The 14,199-nt window shown below is 32.1% G+C and overlaps 2 protein-coding genes across 2 annotated transcripts in view; one reads left to right on the plus strand and one right to left on the minus strand.

The window, feature by feature from the left end:
- The window catches only part of LOC108749115, a 5,737-nt gene extending 269 nt beyond the window's left edge, over window positions 1–5,468 (minus strand). The window contains exons 1-4 of the mRNA XM_018487639.1: window positions 5,436–5,468; window positions 3,093–3,426; window positions 754–1,063; window positions 12–333 (exon numbers count right to left, since the gene is read on the minus strand). Coding sequence (XP_018343141.1) covers window positions 12–333; window positions 754–1,063; window positions 3,093–3,426; window positions 5,436–5,468 — 999 coding nt within the window. The remainder of the gene's footprint in view (window positions 1–11; window positions 334–753; window positions 1,064–3,092; window positions 3,427–5,435) is intronic.
- Window positions 5,469–6,290: 822 nt separating this feature from the next.
- Window positions 6,291–14,199, plus strand: part of LOC108749116 (homeobox protein rough-like) — an 8,846-nt gene continuing 937 nt past the window's right edge. Inside the window, exons 1-3 of the mRNA XM_018487640.1 lie at window positions 6,291–6,491; window positions 7,337–7,595; window positions 11,656–11,890. Of these exons, the coding sequence (XP_018343142.1) occupies window positions 6,291–6,491; window positions 7,337–7,595; window positions 11,656–11,890 (695 nt within the window). The remainder of the gene's footprint in view (window positions 6,492–7,336; window positions 7,596–11,655; window positions 11,891–14,199) is intronic.

The raw sequence follows: 14,199 nt of genomic DNA on the forward strand, positions 1-14,199 counted from the left end.
TTGCATATTGCCTCTGTATCGCTTTTTGGGATAAAATAATCCCAAGTCCAATGGAATTTATCTTCTTTCTTCTGTTCTTCATTTAATTTTTCTGAATGTTTCTTCACCAAATGTTTATGTAAATTTGCTAAAGATCTTGTTCGTAAACTATATTCTTTATTACAGTAGGTGCATTTTACTTTATAACTATTTGATAGTTTCGTATAATGTTCACGTATCCATCGACGAACTGGGATAAAATTGTCTGTTTTTGAAGTTATATCCTTATTTGCAGCCATGTCGTTATCTGAATTGCTCTCGTTATCTGCACAATCGGAATTTGAACCCAATATCCTACATTAACATAAAAAGTTATGAAAATGCAATAAAAAGTGCAGTAGACATGATTTTTTCAATTATGTACAGACTAAATTATAATTTTTATGAATTTATTATTTGAATATTTAGGAGTAATCAAGAATTTAGAGATCAAGCAAATTTAAATATTTTTTAAATATGATAATTATCGGATGAAAACCAGAATGTATTATTGTTACTAATTTTTTGTATTAAACACAGTGATATATTTGACGACATGCACCCAGAAACCTGTCTAATAAATTTTTTGGTTTGTTTAATAAATTTTTTTAGTTTTATTTTAGTATATTTTTCTGTGTTACGTTTTCTTTAGTTAACATTGATCATTTTACTATTTTAATTTTATATTTTACAGTACGTTAAATAATTATTTTAATTTATTTGAAGTATACATACTTGTGAAGACGTTTTAAGTGACTTCTGAGAACACTTACTGTATGATACTTAAGTGTTCTGTTACATTTATTGCATATTGCCTCTGTATCGCTTTTTGGGATAAAATAATCCCAAGTCCAATGGAATTTATCTTCTTTCTTCTGTTCTTCATTTAATTTTTCTGAATGTTTCTTCACCAAATGTTTATGTAACTTTGCTAAAGATCTTCCTATCCTATATTCTTCATTACAGTAGTTGCATTTTGCTTTATAACTATTTGTTAGTTTCGTATAATGTTCACGTATCCATCTACGAACTGGGATAAAATTGTCTGTTTATTTTGGATAAATGCTAGAAGTCCATGAGCAGAATTTAAAAAAATATTAGGTTATTTTGAAGGGAATTTAATAAGCTTTAAGAGATAACGTTTTATAAAATTATAATCCAAATTTCTTTTTTTTTTTTAAATTAAAGAAATGTAAAAAGTGAGCAAATCGCAAAGTCACAAAATTGTGCTCCTAATATGAGATGTCCCGAGAAATCGATAGTAAAACGCAAAGTATATCAGTTATTACAATTAGAAAAACTTTATTTCATGTTTCTAAAATGCAAACAAAGCCAGCGTGCGTGAAAAATGAGCATGCGATAGATTATACCCAGAACTTCAGGTAGTTGGAATCAAGCATCGTAGAGATAAGCACTCGACGTTCATTCCGGTTGTCCTTTTTATTATTACAATAACACTTATTCTTTAGCAATTTTCACTATAACATAGGAGCATGAGTTATTTCATATTAGAAATATTCTGGGTATCTCATATTACGATTTCTACGCCTTATATGGTTTTACGATCATCAAATCTAACTTCTGTAATTAAATAATTCAATATATCCCATATTTTTCTATTAGTACGACCTTACTCTATCACTACATGAAGAATTTATTGCCAAATATTTATTAAATAATAAATGAGATTTAAAGCTTCATCTCAATGAAACTTAAAAACATACAAATTCTAAAATGATGTTTTACAATGACTACAGACATGATCTAGTAATGAATTTTCTACTAAATAGTTTTTAATCCAAGAGCAATAAATTCATGGTGGAACCTATAGGTAGCATTTATCAGTTTAGTAGAAACACCGCTATCTCATATTAGGGGGCTTTCCTCTAATAATAATAATAAATTTCCATTCCGAAATCTCAGGATTAATTGTATTTGTTGAAATTGATCGATAATTGAAAGCTCATGTGGACATCATGTTAGAAAATTCCTTACATTTTTAAATTTTTATTTTAGTTGATTTTAATTAACAGTATGTTTGATATAAGAATTACAGACAAGTTTATACATACTTGAAAGGCTCCTCGACACAGTTGATATAATACTGTCATGTAAACAGTAAATTTTTATTTATTTGACGTCGGAATATTAGCTTATTCATCGTAGATCTAAATCTCTCATCAGAATTTTATTTAACAGTGGTTTAGAAATCTTAAAATTTTGCTATTGTTTAAATATACAGAAACATAAAACTAATTGCGAAATTGTCGCGTTGAATCCTCGCTTAAATATGGGTCAATCGAAAATCTTCGAGAATAATTTTCAAAAAGATTATTCTGTTTTGGATCTTTCTGCATACATTAATATTTATATTATATTCGAGTTTTTAAATGAATAATACTTCGATATATCTTAAACCGATTTTAATAAAATAAAAAAATATACTGTAATTCTATATTAATTGTATTTTGATTAAAAATAAAAAATTAACGAGAGTTATAAAATTTATGAGTAACACAATTATAAATTTTACTCGTGATTCTAAAAATTTATCTTTGTTTGTTCAACACATGACCGAGCCAAAATGCTTGAACAGCTTCGTTGTTTTGTTGCCATTCGGAAAAAGCAACAACAATAAACAACAACAACAACAACAACAACAACAACAACAACAATAATAATAATAATAATAATAATAATAACAATTCGTTCTCCAGAGAACACGTCGATAAACGGCGCGCATCTGCAATGTCCCGACGCCGCTCGTCGTCGGCGTCGCGTATTGACCGTGGGGATAACGATAATTGTATTGTCGCGTCGCTCGACGACGACTACACGACGACGAGCGAAATCAGCGTGAGCGTAATAATCGTAATGCCGACAATAGGCAACGCACAAAGGGAATTAGACACCTATATACACGCGGAAGCGTGTTCGCGCGCGGGCGTCGCGACAGCCGTGCGCATGTCACCCGCTTATGCTGTCTCTCCCTGGCCTCACTCTCTCTCTCTCTCCCTCTCTCTCTCTCTTCTCATGCTGGGGTTGGTTCCTCTCTAATTACATCGATCCCCGACCGCCATCCGATTGGTCCACCATCCAGGATCCAGCCTCCACCCGTTCCACCACTGCCGCCGCCACCGCCACCGCCACCGCTGTCGCTGCGCCGTGCAGGTAAATCTCATGCGAACGTAAAACAATCAGATCATCCGGGAAACCGCGAAGAGGGGTACGGGGCAGAGGGAACCCTAGCTCGGGGTCCATGATGACGCCGGGATGCTGCGGAGAGTGTTGCCCAAGTTTTTTAGCCACCGAGCGTTTAATGGTTGGGGGGGCTTTGCAGAATCTCGTTGCCGTAGTTGTTGTTGTTGTTGTTGTTTCCGTTTCTGTTGCTGCTTGATATCGCTTGATCTTTTGAGGAATAGAATGCCCATGCGAATGTGTAAAACGTAATGCGCGAATTAAAGATAATTGAGAGATAATATCAGAAATAAATATAGAAATATTGTGTCATAAAATGAAATTGAAATAAAATAATAATAATGATGTATTGCATTAGTCAAAATAATTTTAAATATCATAATATTTTATATGTTTTTACAGATAATTTCCAACGGATCCTGAACTCGATAATAAATTATAGCAAACAAATTATAAATAGAAATTTGATGGTTTTTTTTTTAATTAAATATTTTATTAGTTAAAAAAACAGCTTTATTATCCATTTAATTCTCTAAATAACATTTCAAAAAAAGCCTTTTTAAATTTTTTAATAATTTGGAAATTATTAATGACCCACATTTTGAAAAATCAATTTCAATTTATATCTGTCCAAAATATCTGTCGTAAAAAGCGAAAGTAAAAGAATTTTCTATATTGAAGTATTTATCGTAAAAAAATAATGCCATTAAAGTAGAGCATTCTATGTATCTAAAATATCGTCACAAAATTTATATTTTAAGACAAATTTATCATAATATTATAATGTTATTATTTTATTAGAAGTTTAATAAATTTCGCAATTGGATTTGCTCATCCTTGCTTGTGAAAAGCATATAGAAACGGGTAGTAATAAGGAGGATAGTATTTTAATCAAAGATTCGAATTGGAGGGAAAATATTTGAATGCCAACAAGTAATAATAATCGGCATTCATCAGAACTCATCGTTTCATTGCATGAAAATAGAATAGAATGAACTCACAGAGCAATCTCGCTGTTCACGCTAAACCGCACGCATTCTTTTTCTTCCATTCCTCTCTCTATTCGCGAAAACCCCCTTTTCATTTTCTCGCGGAGCAACGCGTGATTGGTATATCGTGATTATTAAAGTAACTTATATTTTCCCCCTCTATTGTTTTTCTGAAATCACTTTTTTTATTGTAAATTTAGTCGTATGCTGCTTAATGATATAAATCTGCATATAAAACATGATTTTTTTCCTCGAGACTCAAGACATATCTAAGTAAGATAGTTTATCATTTATATCAGTATCAAAGAAATTATTACGATTTGCCAATAATATTTCTATATATATATATAAATATAGCTATTAATTAATTTATTATATAATTTTTCGGAGAAGCCGAATTTTTTGTGAGCACGATATTGAATAAGCCACTGGATAAGATTCATTGTTGACAACTGTAAGCAATAAGTGGTAAATATTCCGTATGCGTATACTGTTGCTTACTTTATTGTCTCTTTACTTGAATAATTTGTAGTCATAAAGTAACCGTCGCCGTGACATAGCAATAGTATTTTAAAACAACATTCTGATAATTAAGATAAATTCTAAAAGTGGCATGGTTTATCTTAATTTTGGTATATACATGTATATTATATTAAACGTATATACACACAGAAAAATATATACTGTATGCAAATAATAATTATTTTGTTTCAGTAAAAGCATTTAAAAAATTCATCTATCCGCAAATCTATCATAAATTCATTAGCATCAAATTTATTCAAAACATATTCTGAATCTTAATAAGTTTAATATTTCAATTAAGATTATTAAATTGGAACAAATTAAATTTACTTATTATTAAAGACGCTTCTTAGTTCAGTTTTATATTAAAAAAAAAAAAAAAACCCAGAACTTTTAAGTTTGTTTTAAGTTTATAACAATGAATTTTTTTGAAACTTGTAACAAGTACATTTTAAGATCATTCTAAAAAAATATTCTTTAGTAGAGATAGCGACCGTTACTCGAAAGGAAGAAAATAAATTAAGCAACCACTTTTCTTAACAAAATAGAATGATATTTTTCTGTTTCTGCGACAAATACATTGCCTCTTGATATTTTTATTAAGAAAACAAATTTTTAATGATCAAAAACTTTCTAGACGCTCATAGATTACAAATTACAGATTATCCTCGTAATCTTCGTTCATGGAGAAGTTCTAGGACCTCTTACAAATGCTTTAAGGAAGGAAATCGAGATCGCCATGGTGAAATCGGGAAATTCTAAGGGGTATCGCGTGTTTATCCGTCCACAGGAAGCGAAACTTTCGGCCGTACAAATGCGGCCGCACGTGCGATTTCGCATAGGGGCGGTGCAGTGTCGCACGGGAAAGGGAGGGTGACCGAGGGTGGAGTGATATCTCCGGATGTAGAAGGGAGATATCCCCCTACCTCCGGTCCTTCGTTTCTCAGTCAGCACGAGGTGAGAGAATGGAGGACGGCCAGGTGATTCAGACGCGCGTGCCACCCCGCAGAAACTGACGTTCTCCAGCCCGCGGGATCTTCTTCGTCTTGCCGCTGTGCGAGTTCTTCAAACTCTGAAAAGAATTAAGTCCTACGGGATAGCTTCAGTTATGATCGACCGGAGAATTGTATTTTTGTGAAGTTATTATTGGGAGTTAATTCGGGACATGGTAAAATCGAGTGAAAATGAATTTCGGTCGGATAATGAAAAGAAGTAATGAGAGAAAAGTGAATCATGAAAGATAATCAGGTTAAAAACTTACGACAGACGGAAATTTTGTTTCGTAAAACTGTGAACTCCGCGTTCTAGAAATTGGAACAGTTTTAAGTTTCGAGTTTCTGGTTTCTACGAACGTGTCTTGGATGCATCGAGTCCATTGGAATAAACGGTCATAAACATTTTCTACAAGTTGAAATCTGATGACACTTAAAAAAAAATCTTTTATTTATCTAGAAGAATTTTAAGAAGAGAGAGACTTTTACTAGATTATTTTGCTTTGCTTGGAAGAAATTGAGAAATCTTTCGTATGAACAATTAAGTCTACAGATTATATAAATTCGTTAAATGTCCGCAAAGAAGACGAGAAGACCGTCATCGCCGCGACGTTTCTTTGCGCGGCTTTACGGTCATTTGGAGGCGACGAAGAAAACGGAAGATGACGAGGACGAGGATCACGCGAGGGAGAGTCTGGATTCTTCGCCAGAGATCACGGAGAAATCATCACATGAGCTTCCCGACTCATCTGAATCACATAAAATGTTGCCTGTGAGTACAAATAGATCCTTCGTTTTAATATACACACAGAAAAGTATCATTCTATCGCTAGAAAGAAAAGTGATCACTCGATTGATTTTCTTTCTTTTAAGTTACGGTTATTTTTAACGAAGATATTTTCTCGAGAATAATTTTAAAATGTACTGGTTATGAATCTTTTAGAGAAACTCATTATACATTTTGTACTCAAAACAAGAATTGTCTTTTGAAGAAACTTGATACAATAAGCAAATCGAGTTTGTTTTAATTTAATAATTTCATGAATTAATGATTTCATTGAATTATTAAACTCAAATCATCCTAATTTTCGGTTGATTTCTATAGAGTTCCAGAGACTGACTTTAAAGTTAAGTTTCTTAAACTTTTTTTGAGGAAAATGTTTTGATTGATAGTATGATAAGAAATTCCGTTTGGTCTCACCAAAATGTCAATTCTTGTCGGTTTTATTAATTAATCAAAATATTTTGTTATTGTAATTTATTAGTATAATGTATTTAATATAATTTTAAAATTTTCAAAATTCCTATATGATATTATAATTTTTTAGATAATTTCTTTAGTTTTTAAATACAAATTAGGACACTTCTCAAAAGTCTATATCTCTTCTAAAATTTCTTAACCTGTGAATTCTGAAATATTACAAAATTTGTAACTTTCTTATTCTATATTTACGAAGAAAAGTTATAAAAGCAAGAAGCTTAAGATATTTTTTTACAAATCTTCGTAAGTTTGAAATGTGAACAATTCTCAAAAAAATATGATAAAATGATATGAGAATTTTTGTCTAAATTTAGTCAACGTTAGGATTAAACTGTCATTTTTCTACTTTTTGTAAGGTGTCACACTCCAAGGACCTCGAAAAAGTGCCAAACGATGTCGCAAGTAGTAAAATATTCGAGAGCAAGGAAACGAAGAAAGATTCGATGCTCACAGGTGTGAGACTGCCTTTTCTGCACGGATTCCTTCCGCGAGGACCCGGCCAAACTTTTCATCTCACGCAGCTCGCGCACCCATCCACGCTGCCGTCGCATCTTCACGTTTTGCCGAACCATCAGTCCATGGCCGAGCACCACTTCCAAGGATTCTCAGCCTTTCGTAAGCTCCTGTTGCTTCCGTATCGCAAATTTCAGTTTTCCGCAATTAGTTAACATAACATTCACACGTCTTCCGCTGCTATGGAAGAATTCTATCTAATAAATGCACATAATCGATTTTTGTTAAATCCATTTTAATAAAATTAATTTTAATCATAAATTTAATCCGATATTCGTAGGTTCAATGTATTTTAAATTATATCTTAAAGTTAATGTAATTGAATAATTTTTTTTTTATTTTGAAGGTCAAAATTCGAAGCATAAAATTATGTAACTTAAAATTATGTAAGGTTATGAAAATTTAGCTTCAATTAACAAAAGTTGCTTTATTTTTGTCGAGTATTTAATTTGGTTGATTTTAAACAATGATTAAATAATGAAACTGTTGATTAAATAATTCGCGTTGTCCTGAAATTTCTGAATGCTTGCAAATATCAGGATTACAACCATTTAAGAATGTTCGGATTTTAAAACTAAATTATTAAATAACTAAAAATAAATTGATCCTATCGCGAAATTCTTCACGTAAAAATCTACAAGTAAACCGGATACTTGAACATTCATTGCTAGATATTCTACGAATATATCAAAATCTATATATTTTTCATTTAAAATTATAATATACATTAAGAGCCTCAATTTTAGCATGGATTTTATTTGATATTTTATGTGGTACTATCTATGTATGTATCTGTGTTTGTTTCTTTGGCCAAGAAACAAACACTCTGTTCCATTCGTGCATCCAACCTGCAAGTTGCAGGAGATACATACCACGAAATTGCAGATGACTGCATAACGCGTCTCCAAAAGCTCGACTCTCTCTCTCTCTCTCTCTCTCTCTCTCTCTCTCTGCCTGCATTTTGTACCTCCCTCCTCCTCGTCTCTTCGTAAGCTTAGGATCGAAAGGCGTCTTTGCGTTCGAGTATTCGCGAATCAGTAAGCAGATTTTGTGATGTCGCATTACGTGACGCCCGCGCCGAACGGACACGGCCACCGTCCAGACGGAGAGGATATTGAGGCACTCTTCTGTCGCGTAACAATGGCACAATCCCATACAGGAAGGATTTCAGGAGGAAATCAATTCAGACGCTTCTCTGATATTTAACAAAACTTTCACCGTTTTTCCGCGGCCTGGCTCTCCCCTAGCTCTCTCTAAAAAAATAAAAAAAATGTATTTTGTTCATTTATACATTTTTCGCAGAAACACGACATTACAAAAGAGGCACTTGAAAGGGAATCTTTTATCTTATAGAAATTTGACAAATTTTGAAATATCAAAGTATTTGAAATAAATAAAAAAAAAGTAAAAGCAGGATTTGATATATGAAAAGCGTAGCTTTTTCAAGTACAAAAATAATTATTTGAAACATAGAAAATGTCGAGCAATTACTTATAGGAACATCCGGAGCAAATAATCGTTTTTAAGCGGATGAAGATATTTTTTTGAATAATTTCACAGAACAAATTTAAAGAACTTTCTTATAAAATTGGAATAATCTCGGTTTTCTAAATTTCCCAGTTATTTCAGAAGTTGTACGAACGTAGTAGAACAGTATATCAACTTATCAAAATTCAATTAATATATTTCTAAATAAAGTATTTTTAATTCAAATATTTTAGAATTTTTCATAAAATATAAATATGAAATCAAAGTTTCTGAAATATTCTTTTTCTTACAATATTTTTAAAATATAATATTTTAGTGAAATATTTAAAATATTAAAAATATTCTACAAATATTTACGAAAAACTTTTAAAATATTAAAAAAAATTGTTCATATAAATATTTCACGCTGTATGGGATTTCTATTTTTACAAACGGGTTTAGAGATATTCTAGCAGATGACCAGAGGATATCACTGCGGTGGAGGACGGGAGAGAGGAATTAACGAATTTCACTCTTCATCTGGAAAGTTTGACGCTCCGCGTCACGCCAGAAACATTGCGAGGACAAGCCGCACGAGGCACGCACACTCACTCGCGGGTTTTATCCCGCTTCGACACTTCGTCGCGATATTGTGATGAGATTATGAGACGCAGTTGGCCGCTCCTCAATGCGAGAAATACACACCGCCGCGGTATTCCTACTGAAAAACCCAACTCTTCTCCTCTCCCGGGTTCCCTTAAGCCTCACAAGCCACCGATTCGACTCGCCGGAAGATACATGCCGGATGTTTGTATAAGTCGCGGCTTGTATCGTCGAGGAATCTATACCCATTGATGCCTGTGACGTATCTAGATTTGATCCCGGCGATCCCAATTTGTTCCAAACGTCGAAAGATATTTTTTCGTAGAGATATTATACTTAACAGGTGTCGCAACGTATCAACGAATATTATACAGAAATTCACATAATATTCCATAATATCTTATAATATTCTGAAGAATTTTTCATATTTTAAATTTATAAAGATTTCTAAAGTCTTAAACGGTTATGAGGTCCAAAGAGCAATTAGTATCCTATATCCGCTTTACGCCAGATTGGACGAAGCCTAGGGAAGCCTCAATTTCCGATATCGCTCTCTTTTACCAGTGCATCCTAATTATTCTATTACGTAACAAAGATGAAATTACAGCATGACCAGATTTATTTCATGAATCCCATCAAGTGTGCTGAAAAACGAAAATGAGAATCAAATTGAAGTATTAAGGAAGCAAATCATGATACACATGTGACGAATTTTTAAATTATTGAATTATTTTAAAATATTTAAATTAAATTATTTGTGTTACTTGTTGCTTTTCGTCAAATAATTTAAATGTTTAGAAGAAATTTGTGAAAATGATAAGCTTTGTCACGTGACTATTTGTTTTACGCTGATCAAATTATTAAACAATAATTGAAATAACGAGCTATATTATTTTTCCATCCCCATTCTACTTCATTACATTGTTATGAAACTCTAGCTTAGTATACACGATTTTTCGATCCCTTACTACACGTGATAGTTTGATGACTATTTTATAAGTAGAAAAATTATTAAGTGATTATATATACTTTAATATTTTTAGAAAAAAATTTATAAAGTTGTGTATTTAGAAAGGAAAAGAATAGAAACTATTATTTAAGATAAATATGTACCTATGGACACTTATAGAAAATTTATTATTATTAATCTCAAATGCTTTTTTTATTAACATTTTTTTTTAGGTATTTAAAAGATTACAATTAAATTATAATATTATATTTAAAAAAAATATTTGAGATTAATAATAATATAAACAAATAAAGGTTAGGGTAAATATCCGGATATACCCAGACAGCACATAATAAATGTATAAATGTTTATAAAATTAATCTGAAATATTTTCTAAATATTTTTGTGGTTTTAGATTGCACAGATTATAAACATTTATTGTAAATATTATGAAATACCCAGATAGCACAAAAAGTTAAAAAAAAAATTCAATAATATGTCAATATCAATTCTGAATTCAATTTTCAGATGCAAAATGAATTCTTGTTGCATCTGAAAATGAGCTCAGAATTGATGACATATCACTGAATAATTCTTTTTAAAGTCTCTCTGTGCTCTGGATATTTATTGCAGATATGTGGTAAATGCTGTGAAAGTACTTAATAAGACATTAGAATCCAAGTAAAAAATAGTTACTATAAATATTTTATTTATATTCATCATAAATATTACATAAAATATTTAGTCTATATTTTAATATTTCAAATAAAGCTTTATATAAAAAATGTCTAAAATGTTTATATAACATTTCAAAAAATGAATAGTAATAAATATTCCGTGTTATCTGGATAGGGGTACATGTCTCTGTTGGAACCTTTAGCCAGACAATAATATTTCAAAGAAAAGAAATGTGCAAAATACGAGAGACTTATACGTATACTAAAGATCGAAATTAAAAATACTTTAAAATCTTTAGTACTTATTATAGGAAAATAATTTATGACACAGATGTTTACATGGCTACATTTTAAAAAATTCTATAGAAATAAAATAAAAATATCTCGTGTGCTATATATACGTAAATTTTGAACATGTGAAAGGAACTTTTGCACCTCCTGGAGATTTGTATTTCTTTCTCCGCAGTGGCGCGTAGAAGAAGAAAAGAGGGCCGACCACGAAGACAAAGGACAACATTCAGTGGCGAACAGACACTGAGGTTGGAAGTTGAGTATCGGCGGGGAGAGTACATTTCGAGGGGACGCAGATTCGAGCTCGCAACTTCCTTGAGACTTACCGAGACGCAAATCAAAATCTGGTTCCAGAACAGGCGCGCCAAGGACAAAAGAATCGAAAAGGCGCAACTAGACCAGCAGTACCGGTACTCATTTTAATCACATTTTTGTCTATTAAAATATAATCTATCTAAAATCTTATTTGTAATTTTAATTGTATCTTTGGATTCCTTCGAGAATACTATTAAAGGAATTCGTTCTAAATTTTTAATTTATTTTTCGCCTAGAAATTCAATCACATTATGAAACTTTTAATCTATTAAATATCTAAATTTTTAATTTATGAAGATATTTCAAACTATACAAAAACAAAAAATTTCAAAGTCAAAGCACAAGTTAAGACAAATGCACGATAATGATATCGAATACACACATAAAAATTCCAAAAAAATAGCAGATCTCTAATATGCAGAGTACAAACAAATTATTCAAGACTTTAAGGAAATGCGAAAGAAACAAATTGATTTTTTAATTCTCCAGAAAGACCTTACATTCTTAAAGTTAGGACTTTACACTGCTATTATTTCTGAAAGTTACTTAAGCCACACTAATCTAATTTCTCTTCGTTGAAACTGACATGGGAAAAGTAAGAGGGTTATATGGAACATATGGCAATTTTCGCATAGATCCCACATCCTTGCATCCCACGCACGATCCATCCAGTCGATTTGTTATCTTGTCAGCATGATGTATCATGCTTTTCAATGCGGCTATTAATGTGCGGGCGTTAGTTTCATCAGCTGTTCTTAGAAATATAAAATTATTCTCAGATATTATCGGGGGACTGCGTTTGCATCGCGAATTCTCCAATTTTCGAAATTCTCACGATGATGAGAGACACAATACCATAAAAATAATTTAAAAATAAAAAATGATTCTTCTTATTTTAAATTATCCTTCTTTCTTCTCTTTTTTTTTCTATAAATTTCAAAATACGAAAATTATTCTCAAGTCATCCCGGGCTGTTTACATCGTGAATACTCCAATTTCCGAAACTCTCACGACGACGGGACTAGAATCTTCCTCCTCTAAATATCCCAAATCGCGAGAGAACCATCAACCACCTCACCTGAAATCACGAGTACAATTATTCCAGAGAACACGGCCGGCACGGTCCGGAAGAGAGACGCGTTGCCCGATGAATTCGACACCCTCCGTAATGCGAGGCGAGGCGCCGAGAACGCCCTGGCGCCGCACAAAGACCGAAATTTGTACGAACTCCTCCTTCCGCCGTGGATCACAATAGCGGGAGACGTAATCCCACTTAAGGCTATTTAGCGGCGTATCGCATCGGCGTATCAACTCCCGGTCGAACCGCAGTCGAGCGTCGCATACTCGGGGTCCGTCGAATCTCGCCAACCCTTCGCCACCCTTGCACCCCTTGCACCACTCCCGGTGTTATTCAGTCGATATGCACCTGACGCTCGATAAACCGGATAAACGACGGATAAATGCATCCCCCGTGTTAACCGCGAGATTTTCTCATCCACTTGTCGCAACCCTCGCGCGTTCACGCATTGTCCTCATCTCTGCAATCTCAATTTGCTCTAAAAACGTTCAAAGACATTCACGGGAGAATATTTCCGGGGAGAGGATTCTGAGAAACGAGTGGACAGAGTTTCATTTCGATCACACAAAATTTTAAATAGAATCTTGATAAGATTTTTAATAGAATATTGATAAACTTTTCATTTCAAAATCCAATTGTTAAGATATTTAATGTTGAACATTGAGAGTATTTCTGTTTAATTTGCAACATTTAAATGTTGAAGAAAAATATTGTATTAAATGTAAAAAATTAGAAAAGGGTTATTTTTTACATTAAAATGTTAAAAATGAAAAATATTGTTTAACATAAAAATGTTAAACTTAAGTTATGTTAAGTTATCATACTGTGTTTTATTTTATACTATATCAATCAGAATTATTACCTATCATCATCTCTTTGATTGTCAAAGACTATATATTTTCATGTTGGATTTTCTATTTCTTCTTCCAGTGTTTTTATTATTAAAAGTTGATTACAATTCTGGCGAACTTTTCTTTATTCATACATTACTCTGAGTATATCTATATGTCCAAATCATTTATCCTCTTAACTTCTTGAATCACGAATACTTTTTTCTTCCTGAATCCTTAATAGTAAACAAAATATTACATATTAATTTTAAAAAAAGGAGAAAGCAGGAAATTAAATATATTATAAATTCTTTGTCAGATTGGTAAACATTTTTACATAAATTGGAATACTTTTTTAAAAAAATTTCTGAGAAAGTCATTCTTATATCTTCTCTCAGAATTTTTTACATACATGAATCCTGAAATATTCCAAGATTTTTAAATAAGATTTTATTTCTCATTTTATAACTTGCGAAAATATTTCAGAATTGATATA

The sequence above is a fragment of the Trachymyrmex septentrionalis genome, unplaced genomic scaffold (assembly GCF_001594115.1).
Source record: "Trachymyrmex septentrionalis isolate Tsep2-gDNA-1 unplaced genomic scaffold, Tsep1.0 scaffold269, whole genome shotgun sequence".
Classification (NCBI taxonomy): Eukaryota; Metazoa; Arthropoda; class Insecta; order Hymenoptera; family Formicidae; genus Trachymyrmex; species Trachymyrmex septentrionalis.